Source organism: Manihot esculenta, chromosome 6 (assembly GCF_001659605.2).
Source record: "Manihot esculenta cultivar AM560-2 chromosome 6, M.esculenta_v8, whole genome shotgun sequence".
NCBI lineage: Eukaryota > Viridiplantae > Streptophyta > Magnoliopsida > Malpighiales > Euphorbiaceae > Manihot > Manihot esculenta.
In genome coordinates, this window is record NC_035166.2 from 25,462,068 (window position 1) to 25,478,138 (window position 16,071).

The 16,071-nt window shown below is 34.5% G+C and overlaps 2 protein-coding genes across 2 annotated transcripts; one reads left to right on the plus strand and one right to left on the minus strand.

Annotated features, from left to right (window-relative positions):
* Window positions 1-192: 192 nt before the first annotated feature.
* On the plus strand, window positions 193-1,587 carry LOC110618302 (CASP-like protein 1F1). The gene is made up of 3 exons (XM_021761459.2): window positions 193-913; window positions 1,007-1,130; window positions 1,224-1,587. Exons 1-3 carry the CDS (start codon window positions 714-716, stop codon window positions 1,443-1,445), a joined length of 546 nt encoding a protein of 181 aa, XP_021617151.1. The 5' UTR covers window positions 193-713; the 3' UTR covers window positions 1,446-1,587.
* Window positions 1,588-11,410: 9,823 nt separating this feature from the next.
* LOC110618017 lies at window positions 11,411-13,565 on the minus strand. The gene is made up of 2 exons (XM_021761015.2): window positions 11,666-13,565; window positions 11,411-11,586 (listed from the first exon to the last, which is right to left on the minus strand). Exon 1 carries the CDS (start codon window positions 13,382-13,384, stop codon window positions 11,729-11,731), a length of 1,656 nt encoding a protein of 551 aa, XP_021616707.1. The 5' UTR covers window positions 13,385-13,565; the 3' UTR covers window positions 11,411-11,586; window positions 11,666-11,728.
* Window positions 13,566-16,071: the final 2,506 nt, after the last annotated feature.

The window sequence follows — 16,071 nt, forward strand, 5'->3', positions numbered from 1 at the left end:
TATAAGAATAAAAAATTAATATATGCAAGGTAAGGCAGTTAAAAAGAAAATTACCAAATGCTCCCAACCTTAATTAAAATAAAATTTATAGGAGTATATAATAAGAATCAACCGAGTCAGAGAAATAAAAGGAGAAAAACAGAGCCCTTACTATATACTATGGCAGGAGTGTTGGCGAGGAAGTTGAAATGCCATTAATGATCTTTGTTTAATCGTCAATGGAAAACATGGACCATTTGTCAGCTTTAAATTCTCCACAAAGAAAGAAAACTTGGTTTTCATTTTATAGATAAATGAAAGAACCCATAAAGAACCTAGTCTACAATGTTTACCCGAATGTTAAGCCTATTTCCAATACCATATAGTCACGAGTCAGACCATGGATGGGCCAAAGATTTCCATTACTACCACCAAGCAAAAAACTCGCTACTTGTTTTGTTAAAGCTTATCTGTTCAAAGAATTTAGCAAGAAATCTATAATTGAGTGTTGTAAATTGAAAGCAGAGATTTGAGTCTCATCTGTTTTTGCGCTTGAAAAGCTCCATCACATCATCAATGTGGCCTTGAAAGATTCCTTGCTTGTCTCTTCTATAAATACCTCCTATAACCTCACACTCTTTTCCTCTGCACTTTTTCCATTCCCTTTTTCCATATCTTTCCCCTGTTTCTGAGCTCTGCTTTCTGCTGTTTTTCCTCTTTGAAACGTCTCTAAAATGGAAAACGGTGAAGACGGGTTCCCACCATACATGCTTTTCAGAACCCAAAAAACATTCGCTTCAGTTCAGATTTGCTTGAGAATTTTCGCAATTGGAGCCACATTGACCGCAGCTTGGCTCATGCTCACTAACAAGGAATCCACTAAAATTGGCGTCTTTGTCATGTATGCTCGATATAGCTACTCCTCAGCTTTCAGGTAACAAAGATCAAACACAACTCCTGAAACCTCTCTTTTATAATTATTTTGCCATTTCTTGTCCTTTGGAATCATTAATCCCACACATTGCAGGTTCTTTGCCTTTGCAAATGTTGTTGTCTGTGCATTCTCTGTGCTGTCCTTGATGTTCCTCTTCATCCTTGCTCGATACGGCTCAAGCCCTTCCCATTTTTTCTTCCTGTTCCTCCATGATTTGGTAAACTTTTCAAGAAAAAGGTCAATATATGAAGATCATATAGCTTCAGTTTTACATAATCTTTTTTTTTTTGGTGGGTTTTGATGTTGGCAGTTCATGATGTGCTTGATTCTTGCTGGATGCGCGGCTGCCACAGCAGTAGGTTTCGTGGGGAAGTATGGGAATAGCCACTCTGGTTGGATGCCCATCTGCAACCATTTTGTTAGATTCTGTCACAGAACAACAATTTCTTTGATGGTCTCCTACTTCTCCTTGCTTTTCTTGCTCATACTGACAGTCACTTCTGCAAGCAACTCTAGGAGAATTAAGAAGTAGGGCTTGAACATAATGTAGCTGATTGTGTCAAAATAAAAAAGAAGAACCAGAATAGGAAGATGTTGTTGATATGAGGTTGTCGTGTAAACTTGCAAGGACTTATTTCTATATGAAAAGGAACCAACTCGATGATCTCATCGTCTCTCTCTCTCTTTTTCTCTTCTGGCCTCCGTTTCCATATCCATTTTCCATTTTCATTTTCTTGCTTGGAGAGATGAAGCTTAATTATACTAACTTCTTGATAATGTTGAAAAATAAAAATTGGTTATTTTCATGTACAGAATTCATAAGTTTGTCCATATTAAGTTCTAATTTTTGGATTAAACATGGATTGAAATAATAATGGGTTCTCATCTTTTCTAGCAATCTTGCATTTATTTCGCCAGTCACAGAGGTGTGAAGCATTTGAATTTTGAAAATTTTTCACAGGCTGAAGCATAAAGCAAAGCAAGCTTAGGAGGTCTTTGCCTTGCAACACTAGACTTCCTGCGACGAGTCCCTCTATACCTTCATAGCTCCAAGATATTCAGTTATAATTTTGATTATGTTTAATAATTTTGATTGTACATATCTTTTTATTTTTTATATTTAAATTGGTAAACTGATTATCGGAGGATCCGAACCAGGGGAGAATAAGACATATGTTCTTGATTTTTTTTTTAGTGCAAATCCTACGTAAATAAACAAAATTATTTATGAGGGGCTTAATGCTTAACTCAATAAAAATTCAATCTAACATTCGATTTGTTTCTGAATTTATGAACAAACTCACGAATTCTATTCATGAATAATCTTGTTAAGCAAACTGGAATTGTTATTATAAAAAAATAACTTATACTTTTATGAGTCAAATCAAATTTTTTAAATTTAAGTATATATAATTTAATTATAATCTTAAAATTTATAAATATTCAAATAATTAAGATTTAAAAACTCATTGAGTAAATTTATATATATAATATTTAACTAAATTTATTTAATTTTAAATTTATTAATTTTAAATTAAAATTTATTATATTAAATAACTGAATTGATTGTGAATTATTTTTTATTAAATTCGATAAAAAATTTAACTCGTTTAAACTCGTTTGCTAAACAAGTTAAATTTAAACTTATTAATACTCTATTTGAATTTAAAATAAGTAAAACTCAAATTTAAAAAAAATTTAATAAATTAAATTTAAATTTTTTAAAATTTAATTCGATTTAATTCATTTACTCTTAAATATATCTATAAGTCGAAATACCTCAGGTTTTGATCATATGTTACGACTAAGAAAAGAACAAAAAAAAAATAGCAACGTTCAAAAATAAAATCCTCATATAAATAGGAAATAGAAAAGATGGGTGCATAGGAATTTAAAAGAAACTATCTTGATCGCTTGGAGATAAATATCAAGAAAGGCAACACAACATAGGATTTTCAAAAATAAACAAAAACATTATGATTACTGCATAACCCAAAAGTTGATGGAAAAAATAACAAAATAATTAAGAGTAGTTAAATACTATTAATTTAATATGGTGCAAGAGAAATTTAATAATTTAAGTTTTTTTTTTCAATTTTTTAGAAACATTGACAAATTAGAAAAAAAAAAATATAACCCTCTTTGTGAACACTGAGAGTAGCAATTTCAAATACGACTCATTTATATAATATAGAAAAATAAATAAAATTAAATATATTTATATTAAACCATATTAAATGAATTTTATCGTATCATTTTAATCAAATATAATTTAAATTAATTATATAGCGTCAAATAACCCAAATAAAGATTTATATAAAGAACATATTGAAGTTTTTTCAGAAAAGCTCTCTCTTCGTAAGTCTTGTGCTTCACGTTTTTCGTTCAAAGTCTAGGGTTTTCTTAGGGTTTCTGCATTTTTCTTCTCCCATGACGGATAATTTACAGCATCTTTTCTTATCTGATGAGGATGATCAAGCCCTGGAGGTTGTACCTTGGTGGATACTTCCTCTTTCTCCTATAATCTGTGCTTTGTGGGTATGTTTTTGACATATAGTAGGATCAATTTTAATTCAATGCGGGACGTTCTTGCTGAGCTTTGGCATCCTCTTGGGGGAGTTAGTATTACTGATCTTGGTGCTAAAAGATTTTTGTTTCGGTTCTATACCCCTGTTGATTTTGAACGTGTTTGGAATGGAACTCCTTGGCTTTTCAATAATCATCTCTTGATTTTACACCCTCTTCAACATGGGGAGGTTCCATTATTGGTTCCTTTAATTTACGTTAGTGAATGGGTTCATATTCATGACCTCAAAGCGGGATTTTTTTCCGAATCAGTGGCACGTTCCTTGGCTAATTTTATTGGGGATTACCTGGACCATGATTTGACCAAGGTTTCTACTGTTGAATCGGAATCTTATGTTAGGGTTCGTGTCAGGATGGATGTGAGGAATCCTCTGAAAAGGCGTCATCGACTAGTTGCCCCTGATGGTACCTCTTTCTTTGCCCGTTTTGCTTATGAACACTTTCAGGTTTTTTGTTTTCTGTGTGGACGGTTGGGCCATACAGATACTTTTTGTGACCTTTTGCTCCATCATAAGAAGGAGTCTTTGACGCCTCAATGGGATCCTGAGTTAAAAGTTGTTCAGCGTAGGTACCAACGTCCAACTAGCTCTTGGCTGCGGTTTGAAAATTTGAGTTTACACTCACAGGCTCCTGCTTCTGGTGGGAACTCTTCTTTCCAGAACCAGTTGCCTTCACAGGTTTTCCTTAATTCTTTTTTGGGAGCGCTTGCTACGGATGGTGAAAATGATTTTAGTGCTGGTTCTATGGAGACTGATTGTAATGGGGATAAGCAGGATGCAGGAGAGAATGATCCTTTATACAAGCCTGATGATGGTAAGAAGCGTTAACGGGTTGTTTCTACTGGCATTGTTTCTGATACTATGGATTCAAGGTCAGGCTCTTCTTCTCTATCGGCCGAACTTGCTGAGCGGGTCGCCCGTCAACAATGAGGATAATTTGCTGGAACTGCCGAGGTGTGGGCAATCCTCAGGCAATAAACGCTATGGTGGATATTGTACAGTATTATAAACCATCTATTCTTTTTCTTATGGAAACAAAAGCTAATGGTGTAAGGATGGAACAAATAAAGTCTTTATTACGTTTTTCTCATTGTTTTTCTGTTGATTGTGTTGGTATTGGGGGTGGTCTCTCTCTTATGTGGAAAGATGATGTCAAGCTAGCCATTACAGGTTATTGCTCTAATTTTATTGATTCTACAATTGGGGACGGTTCTGATTGTTGGAGGTTTACTGGGTTCTATGGTTGCTCTGAGTCGGGTCGTCGCCGAACTTCGTGGAATTTGTTGAGGGCTTTGGCTGATAGGAGTCAGCTTCTTTGGTTATGTAGTGGTGACTATAATGATATTGTTGATCCGTTGGAAAAAGTTGGTGGTCCTCTTCGTTGTATTTCTTTGATTAATGGGTTTCGAAATGCTCTTGTTGATGCCAATTTAAATGATATTCAGGCTGTGGGGTCATTTTTGTCTTATACATATAGAGAGGGTACTAATCAGTGTTCGAAGGAGAGGTTGGATCGTGCTTGTTCTAATGCAACCTGGGATGATCGTTTTCCTGATGCGATTTCGTCTAATTTAGTTGCTCCAGTTTCTGATCATACTCCTTTATTAATTGAAACTGTTGGAACTCAAGTTAGGGAGGCTAATCGACGATTTCGTTTTGACAATTCATGGCTTGAGGATGATGAGTTAGGGGAAGTGGTTTTGACGTCTTGGCAGCAAGGTTTGGGGTTGGATTTTATTCAACGTAAAGACCAGCTTGTGAAGCGTGTTCAGTATTCAAGGAAGAATAGAAACCGCATGCGTTGGCTTCAAAAAGAACGAATTAAGAAGAGATTGGGGGAGTGTTCTGAATCGCTTGATACAAGGGCAGTGCGGCAACTAAAGGATGTCTGGAATCAAATTTTGGCAGAGGAGGATATTAGACTATGCCAACAAGCAAAACAGTTCTGGTTTAGACATGGGGATAGGAACTCAAAATATTTCCATAATAGTATCAAAGCTCGTCGCAGATGTAATCGGATTCAACAAATTGTGACATCGGATGGTTCATTATCTTCGGATGTGGGTACTATTCAGGATGCATTTTTGCAATATTTTTCGGGTTTATTTTTCAATTCACCTACTGATTTTGCGGAGCTTCTACCTCTGGTTCAGCCTAGAATTGGGGCCGAAGATAATGTTGAGTTATTGGCAGATTTTACAGATGAAGAATTTCGTTCAGCGCTCTTTCAGATGGACCCAAATAAAGCTCCTGGGTTAGATGGTCTTAATCCGGCTTTTTTCCAGAAATATTGGCCAATTATTGGGGTGGATGTTTGCAATATTTGTCGGTTGTGGCTTGCACAAGGTACTATCCCTTCTGAAATCTCCAGTGCTTTAATTGTTCTTATTCCGAAATGTGTGAATCCTGTTGATGTGAAGGATTTTAGGCCTATTGCTCTTTGTAATGTGATTTATAAGATTTTGTCTAAGGCCTTAGCCAATAGATTGAAGAGGGTCCTGCATAAAATTATTTCGCCAAATCAGTCTGCTTTCATTCCTGGGAGACTAATTACGGATAATTTTATTGTTGCTTTTGAGACCATGCATGGTTTGAAATTACAAAATAGGGGTAGTGTGGGGTCGTGTGCTCTGAAAATTGATATTGCTAAGGCCTATGATAGAGTTGAATGGTCATATTTGTTTGCGATGTTATTTGCATTGGGCTTTTCTGATACTTGGGTTGGTTGGATGCGTATGTGTTTTTCAAATATGAGCTACTACATTGCTGTTAACGGAGCAGAGATTGGTCCTGTGGTTCCAAGTCGGGGTCTCCGACAGGGGGATCCCATTTCTCCCTATTTATTCTTAATTGTTGCTGAAGGACTGTCTTTGTTGATTCAGGATAGTGAAAATAGGGGCCTTTTGCATAGGTGTTGCGCGAAAGTTGGTTGCCCCCCGGTTTCTCACCTTTTCTTTGCAGATGATTCCTTACTATTTTTTGATGGTACAGTGGAGGAAGCTATACTGATTAAGCAAATTCTTGGTGTTTATGAGAAGGCTTCAGGTCAGGCTGTAAATTTTGATAAATTTGGTATCATGTTTAGTCCGTGTGTGTCTGAGGAAAACCGGTTGACCATCTCTGGTATACTTGATGTTCATCTTCCTTTGGGTAGCGGTAATTATTTGGGGTTACCATCTCTTATTGGCCGTAGTAAAAAGCAAATTTTCTCTTTCTTGAGGGATCGCATTTGGAAACGTATTAGTAGTTGGAGTAATCGTTTTCTTTCTCGTGCAGGCATAGAAGTATTAATTAAATCTATATTACAGGCAATTCCAACATATTGCATGAATGTTTTTTTATTACCTGTTTCCACTTGCCGTCAGCTACAGGTCATGATGAATAAATTTTGGTGGGGTGGTTGTCGTGAGGATGGGAGAGGGATGAATTGGCTCTCGTGGGATTGAATGTGTGGACGTAAATCGGAAGGTGGGATGGGCTTTCGGGATTTGGCTAGTTTTAATACTGCCTTATTGGGAAAGCAAGGTTGGCGTTTGTTGGTTGACACCAATTCTCTTCTATATAGAGTGCTCAAAGCTAAATATTTTTCGAATGGAGATTTTTTGTCAGCTCGGTTAGGTTCTAACTATAGCTTCGTTTGGAAGAGTATTTTGTCTTCTCAACAAGTGTTGCAACGTGGGGTAAGGTGGCGAATTGGTGATGGTAAGCAGGTTTTTGTTGTTAATTGCCCTTGGATTCCTCGGGATATTGGTTTTATGCCTTTAGATGAGTCGATGTTTGTTCCTGAAGCCATGAGAGTATATGATTTGTTTGTTGAAGGTGAGCTGCGTTGGGATGTAGAGAAGCTAATGAATATTTTTAGTGTTGCTGATATGAGAGCTATTCTTACTATTCTATTGCCTTTATTCCCAAAACCGGATAAATTAATTTGGCACTTGCCTAAGAAGGGTGTGTACTCAGTTAAATCTGCCTATTTTTGTGCCTTAGAATTGTCGGGTAGGACTGGTGTGCTGGGTTATAATGATGGGTAGAACCGTCTTTGGTCTCTTGATGTTCCTCTCAAAGTTCGTGATTTTCTTTGGCATGCTTGTCGTGGAGTGCTTCCTACTCGGGATATTCTTTTGAGGCGTGGGATACATGTACCTGCTGCATGTCTTTTTTGTGATAATGATGAATCTATTTCACATGTTTTTTTGCATTGTCCAATGGCTGTTGAGTTATGGAGACTTGCTGGTTTTTCTACTGCTGTTGATTTTCCTATATTCATGGATTTCTTTATTCATATTTATAATATTTTTGGCAGAGAAAGGACAGCACGTATGGCTATACATGCATGGAAGTTATGGCATGCCAGGAATGAAAGATTGTGGGTCAATAAAGTTTTGTCACCTAGTGAGGTTCATCATGCTGCTAGTTCTTATTTTACTGATTATGTGGCTTCACTTGTGGCTCGGCCAAGGACGTTATTCCACCCATCTGTTCCTCGTGTGCTCCCTTTGGTTGAGGCTACCACTCTTGAAGTTGATTGGATTGCATTCATTGATTGTGCAGTCTTTGCTAGTGCTGATTTGTTCGGTTTTGCAGCAGTATTTGAGGACTTGGAAGGCTTCTTTTCCATTGCAATTTCGGGTTTCTATGAGGGGGGTGGGCAACCTGTTATTGCTGAAACTTTGGCCTTGCGTCAATGTTTATCTTATGCTAGAGATTGTTTTTTTCAGGCTGGTTGTATTTTTACGGATAACCAATCCTTAACCTTGGCTATTCGCTCTCCTCTGGATGACTTTTCGGAGTTTGGTTTAGTTGTTTCTGATTACAAGAATGCTATGTAGTCTCATGGTAACATTCATATTCGTTGGGTACGACGTTCAGAAAATAGAGCCGCCCATTTATTAGCTAGAGAGTCTATTCATCATGATAGATTCAAGATTTGGATTGACATTCCTGATTGTCTCTTGGATTATTATTCTACAAGATAAATAAAGTCTTTCTTGATTCAAAAAAAAAAATAACCCAAATAATAAAAGGATCAAATTAATTAATTTTTTTAAAAAAATCATATTAATTTTTAAATTTTTAAAACGATTCATTATTCACTACAACGGAAATTGGTATCCATTATTTGAGCATCGATAATAATTGAACCTGCAAATCCATGGGCCTTACCTTATTCAGGACAAGTTGCCAATGTGCTTCACAGGTACCAAGCCCAGCGTCCACTTCTAGACGGACACGGCCCATGTGCACTAGAAAAGCATCCTACCTACGAACAGCTTGATATTAGGTTTTACAAGATATCAAAAAAAAAAAAAAAAATCTTTATTTTCCTTCTAATATTCCATTTGTTTTATAAAAATTCTAAAAAATATTTTGCATTTTCTAGTATTTGCCCACTATATCAGATTAATTTAAGGAAAATATATTTATGGTTATAAAAAACTTAAACCATCTTTTAGGAAAATAATTTCTTTTAAAAAAATAAAGTAATTTTCTAATTTTTAGAAATATTATAAGATTGAAATTTCTATACATAAATTTATTATTATTTTTTAAATATTGCTATCAAACAATAAAAATAAGAGGAGCTATATAATAGGAAAATACAAGGAAAGTATTTTGATTGAAAAAAAATTGTTATTTTTCTTCATTTTAAACAAATGGTACTACCATTCACCCTATGAAAATATTAAAAATTTATAAGTAAACCAAAATTCAAAATCATATAATTTTTTATTTTTTTAAAATAAAATAAATTATGAAAGTAATTAGCAAGATGCAAGAAAAATAATTTTATTGAATGAATAAAAATAAAATAAAGATAAAAATAGAAATTTTAAATGAAAGAGAATACAAATTAATTTAATAAAAGAATAAACTAAAATAATTAAAGAAAAAAATCGATATTAGATAAAATCAATTAAATGATTAATTTTAGTTTCAATTTTATTGATGGATGAATATACAAAAATAATTTTAAATTATTTAATTTTAATTTTAATTTTATTGATCGATCAATATGTATCATTAATTTTAAATTATTTATTAATAAACTAATTATAAATATTGAATATATTTGAGATACTTAATTTTTCTCAAGTTTTTAAAAGCTCGTTAGTTGTAACTTAGATAATTATAGTTGACACTTTTAAAATTTAATCTAATTACGACATTAAAATTTAAAAAGGATTTATTTTAATTAATAAATACGAAACATTCGATTTATTTAAATTAGATTATATTGTTACTTACACAGGTTTTATATAACTTAATTCACTATTTATTTTATATTAAATTAAATAATTATAAATCATATAATAGGCTTTTAGTAACCATCAATAGAATAATAATAAATATTCACCATTAAAATATAATAAAAAAATAATATTTTCAACCTTTTAAAATTAATTTTGATGATGTTGTATATTAAAATATCATATTTATATATTAAAAATTTTAATTTAATCTAAATATTAATAATTAAAATAAAATGAATTTTTTTTTAAAAGACTCGAATATGATATGTATAGACAAATGAGTATTTTATGATCGCGTACAAATTTAAAATTAGACTCTGATTTTCTTGTCAACGTGCATAACGTAATTCATAATACATTACATTTAAAAATTAGAGTTTAAATATAATTTTATTTCTTTATTTTTTTTAATTTAATTATGTTCATAATTTTTTTTTCTTATCCTATTAAAATATTAAAATTTATATAAATATAAAATTAAATTTAAAATTTAAATATAGTATTACAACTATACAAATATTCAGATAGGTCGTATTTCTTTGGATTGGTAGTAATGGAATGATTTCATTATGTGGAATGATTTCATTATGTAAAATGAAGAACATTTCCCACCAAAGGATCAGTCCAATAAGACCACTCACTGGTAAATAGCGCAAGACTTCTTCGTGAATCTCCGCTATTTGAATATGGAACATCATAACAACGAATAGGGACAAAACGGCTATAGCTCCTATATAAACTACTGGGAAGATCATAAGATTATCAAAATGATTAGTCCATTATAAACTCAATCACTAAATTATTTTGATATGAAATAGATACTTCCACCACCGATCAAACCATAATCTCTCATCCCAATGTTCTGTCTTATCGTTCCCCACTTAGATTTATGGGATTTACATGTTTGCTTATGGGGATAATCCCATGTGTTCTCTCCCTCCCTTGATTCAAAGAAGATTTCAACCGATGAGGTCCCCTTTTACCGAAAGTATCGAGAATAAATGACGCAAATAAAATGAGAAAGCGAAAGCACGAAAAGAATCCAGATCCTAATGTTGACTCAAGACCCACCGCAATAAAAGCTCATGCTATTTACTTCTTTATTCATACACACCAGGTTCCACCAACAACCAGTCTCTGAACAAGGCGGGGGCTCGCTGGAAAGAGCAAACACGTTTAGGTTGGTCCTCGCCGCTTCCGTGTTTAAGTAACTGCCGACACTAAAGGACTGAGAATGGCACAGACCACATGGTCTAGACCTACTTTCATACGAATCTCACATGGACGCTATCCATCAAAATCAATATTTTATGAACTATACCACAGGAATATCTATCAATAAAATATTTAAAGGATTTACGAAATTGGTACTTTATGATGTCGTTTCTTGTTCATTCAAGCAAACATCAACAAGGGTCCAGGAATATGGACACTGGATAGTCCAAACACCCCTGCTTTCGTCCTTGTATCAGTAACATCTCACCACACTCAGATAAAATGAAATTTATTTCTACATTGTGCAGCCTGCAAAAAGATTCATAAAAATTGTATACAATAATCACAAGCCGTGTCATTCTGTATCTTAACAACTCATAAAGAGAAAAAGCAACCTACCTACAAAGTTGATACAGCTATCCCTTTGATTTTAGCCGGATTGGATACGATACAAGGAACCAACAATAGATAAAGCAGAAGTGTGCTTCAAATCACAATACAGTAGAATCAGTTATTGATTTTACAATAATGAACATGAACTCCAATCTAGTTAGGTCAACAAACCAAGACAGCGGCTCTACAAGAGTTTCTCCCACGGCAGTTAAAGTTACAATGTTTACACCTGCAAATTGACAATTGTATGAACCCCCGGAAAAAAAAAATTATAACAAGTAAAAATTGAACACGGCTAATGTACACACAGATGAAGAAATCATCTTTGGTTCCATGTTTCTTGATGCACCAATTCAAGAATTGTACGACTGCTATGGCCTAGCGAAGACGCCCCAGATCTTACCCCGGCCAAGACTGTCCGAAAGCTTCTTTGCCCCTTCTACATCCATCTCAACTAGTTTCTTCAAGTGTACACAGGCACCAGCAGCTATCATCTGTTTTCTACACTTTTTAGAATGCACAAGCGAAGCCAATATTGAAACAGGGTATTTCTTATCCAAATTATGCATTAAGGGATCTAATAGCAGGACTGCACTCACTATCCCCCTTTCGTCCTTTCTGAAAATCCTCCTGTTGCCTGCATATAGTACAAGATGTGACAATGCCTTTGCTGCTGCTTCTTTCTCTTCCACAGGTTTACCATCTAGCATCTTAATCAATGGAACAATTATTCCACACTCACCCATTTCCATTTTTGTTTTTGTGTTGAAACCAAGCTCGTAGACAGCTCTGGCAGCTGCAATTCTCACACCCATAACTCCACAATTCAACATTGCCACAAGTCTGAGAATAAATCCTTCAGAAACAAGCACTTCTGCAATAACTTGGCTCGAAGCCAGGTGCCTTAACAAATTAATAGCAACTTCGAGACTTCTTACTGGAGGAGCTGAATCCCAGAAGTTTCTCAGGCAATCAATGCCCCCTTCCTTCACAATCAAAAGCTTCAAATTTTCATCGTCCTTTGCCAAATTACATAAACACCCAATTGCGTTCTCTTGGGCCAACGCAGTCCCAGAAACTGCAAGCCCAATAAGAACGAAAACCGCATTCTCTTCTATGAAATTCTCCCTAATTTCTTCAAATACGGCGAGATTTCTCAAAACACCAGCTGCTAATCCTTGAGAACCCGGCGTGCCTCCCTGGCAAATTTCTAGTAGCGAAGAAATTCCACCTCTAGACCCAATTGCCCTCGCGTTCTCCTTCGAAAAGGTTAAAGATTGAAGGGAAACGCAAGCTTTTTCCTTTGCATACCCACTCCCTGATTCCAGGACCCGAAGCAAATGATTTAAAAGCAATAACCCCTCTGCAATTAACACATGCTTACTACTGTCTACCGTCGAAACTCTTGAAATTGCTGCCACAATCTTCTCTTTCATCTCCTGGGAGCACGAATCGAGTAATCGAACAAGTACGGGAACAACACCCTGTGCCACAGCTATCATCACATTCTTATCGTCCTCATGGACCAACCTGAGCAGCGAATCCATGGCCGAATTCTTGGACTCACTAGTACCAATCTGCAATCGGGTTATTAAGTTCCGCGACTCGGCCCGCACTGCCTCCCTCTTAGAAGAAAAGCTCCCTGGAATGACATTGTCTTGAAGAACTCCACTTTTAATCAAAATCTCACTGTCCTTGACATGCCGATCCAACTTGGCCAAAACGGAATCGACATCGCTTTGAGTCCGAAGCTTACCTTCTGTCAAATTAGGAGTCTGACATTTTTTAGCCATGAGTATGGCATCGTTTAAAGAATGAGAAATGGAGTGAAGGAGGTCAAGACATAGTGGGTTGGAAGTGGAAGCCGGGAAGTCGGCAAAATCGGTGAGTTGGGTATGAAGATCAGCGAGCTTGGTTCTGATAAGGGCCCATTTACCTTTAAAGATATGTACTTGAACGATTTCGTCCAAAAGAGACTGTAAAAGCTGTTTCGAGACCTTGATAGGATCATTTTCTGATACTTTCATGGCGCTTTTCAGGCTTCTATGGGATTTCTTAGATAAAAGAAGGAAGAAGACTAGGGTTTAGAGTCTACGTTTTAGAGAGACAGATAGAGAGACGGGGAGAGGGGGGATGGTAGATAAATGAACGGGCTTTCTGGGTAACGACGGGGCAGAGACCAAAGAGTGTGAACTACTGGTGAACAAATTATAATGCAGCTGTTGGAAATGCTGAGGTTCGATTTGAGACGCAAGTTTCGAGCGTGGATATCACCTGCGCATCGGTTAAAAACAGTAAAACACATTCTTTCCAGCCGGTGAAAAAATCAGCGTTCGATGAATTGCGTTTCCCTAAGGCTGCATATTGAGCCCGAAAGGCGTAACAAAAAAAAAAAAAATCTCTTTTTTTTTTTAAATTTCATTGATATCAGTATAACTTAATATTGACAATAATTCTAAGCTATGTAATCAAAGAATTCAAAATATAATTTCGTTTTATTATACAAAACACTTTGTATTAAAAAGCTCAAAAAGACTACGAAATTAATATTTAATAAAAAATTCAAATAATTTAAAACGCAGCCCACAATTTACAATTAAATTTAACCTCAAGAAAAAGAGAAATAATAGAAGCCCATCACCACCGCGCCATACAGCACTGAACCCACCCACTAACCGAATGAGATTACAATAGGGAGTCACAAACTGTCACCAACACGCTGAAAACAATGTCAACACAGTGAAAATTAGAATTAGAGACCGAAATAGAAAAAACAAATTCAATCACACAAATTGTCGTTAGCATGCAAAAAATAACAAAAAAATTCACAAACTCATAAGAACATTCGGCATAGCAAATTAGTCTACAAAACTCATAATATCTAGTTTCATAAAAATAAATACAAACAAATAAAAATAAATAAAAAATAAATAAAACAAACAACACTGAACCGAACCATTGACAGACCTGCACCAAAAGGCAAAAGAGCTCGATTGCCAGAACAATCGCAAAATCAGATGCTGTCGCTTCTCTCTCACATATAAAACTTATAGAATTATATTAATTACAAAAAAAATTATATTTTTTACGTATTTGGAAGTTAAGAATAAAACATCTTTTTCTTATGAATATTTTAAGTTTCAATGATTTGGAAATAAATGATATTTATTAAAAAATTAAATAACATTTTTTTTTACATTTTTAAAATATAATACTCTTTTGTTGATAATAATAACAAAATACTTGTATTTATAATAATTTTATAGGTTTCATATATGCATGTATGTATATATTAGTAAATAGATAAAATTGTTTTCAATATTAATTTAAATAGATAAAATATTAATGTTAATAATTTAAACTAATATTAATAAAATTAAAGATATAATAAATTGAAAAAAAATGTAAAGTTAGTGTTTTTCTTTATCATTATATCATTAATAAATTGCTAACTTTAGTATGTAATAAAATTTAGTGTCTATGTAAATCTCGCCAAATTTCATCATCTGAGAAAATTTAAAAATTCCACTTATATATAAATAAATTTTGCAATAAGGAATATTTCATTAGTTTATATTATTAAGTGAAATTCATAAAATAGGTAAAAGATTTTGATCACATTGATCATAATTTAATTCATTCGTCTATATATATATTTTTATACTCGAAAAGAATCCCATTTTATGGTAATTTTTATATATATCGAGATAAACTTAGTCAAAAATGAATGTGAATTTCTCTTACACTTAGACTTCCTATTAACTGAAGCTCTGCTAGGCCTACGCTATATTAATTATTATCTCTTTTATGTTACTGTATTAGGGTGTTTAAGCCCTTTTTTTGTTAATGCAATTTTTATGTATTTGATTAAAAAAACGTTTCGAGTAAATTTTGGAGAATTTCGATTCAAACATGTGAAATTTTCAACATACCGTAACTGAAGAATTAATTTCATTGCTTTTTTTTAAAAAGAAATATATATATATCGAAGATAGCTCATCTCATGTGTGAAATCAGATCATTGCCTTTTAAAGTGATGCCTAATTGGTTGGTGCTTGACACGCACAGGCTACGCAGGTGGAAAAGTAGGGTAGTTAAAGAATTGGAAATTGAGCTGAAATTGTCAGCGATCGGAATTCGGTACCCTTGAGGGTGATAATTAAGAGGAGTGTGGGCTCCACTCCTTTTCAATAATACGGAACCTTTATGAGGCTAGTGACAGGTAGGATAGCGAAAGTTCCAAGCCCGCTCGTCGTCGCAAGAGATTGCTACTATCACGCCTTATGTACTGCGTCAAAGTCACAGCTTCCTAATAACCGTCAGATTATAGTCAATTTAAACCACATGAATGGTCGGATGAAAGTTTACCGAGTTATTTGGCAGTGAGAGAAGCATCGATCAGCGTGTCGGTAACTCATCAACTCCCTCCTATTCCTATCGTTGAGTCTCGCCTTGAGGATGAAATTGAGCTGCTTTTTTAGTAGAATTTCAATTAGAATCGTCCTTGAAGAATAACGATATAAAAAGTAAGAAATTGCACGTATATTTAAATATCGATTACATATGGCAGTGATTAACATTGTAATCATGTGATGATATTAACATACATGGCATGCAGCGGAAGTGCAGGCTGCATAAACGTAGAAGTCGTCGTGTCGGTATTAGCTTGCGGTGTTGATTTGTGGGTCAATCACCTGTTAGGTTAGAAAATTAT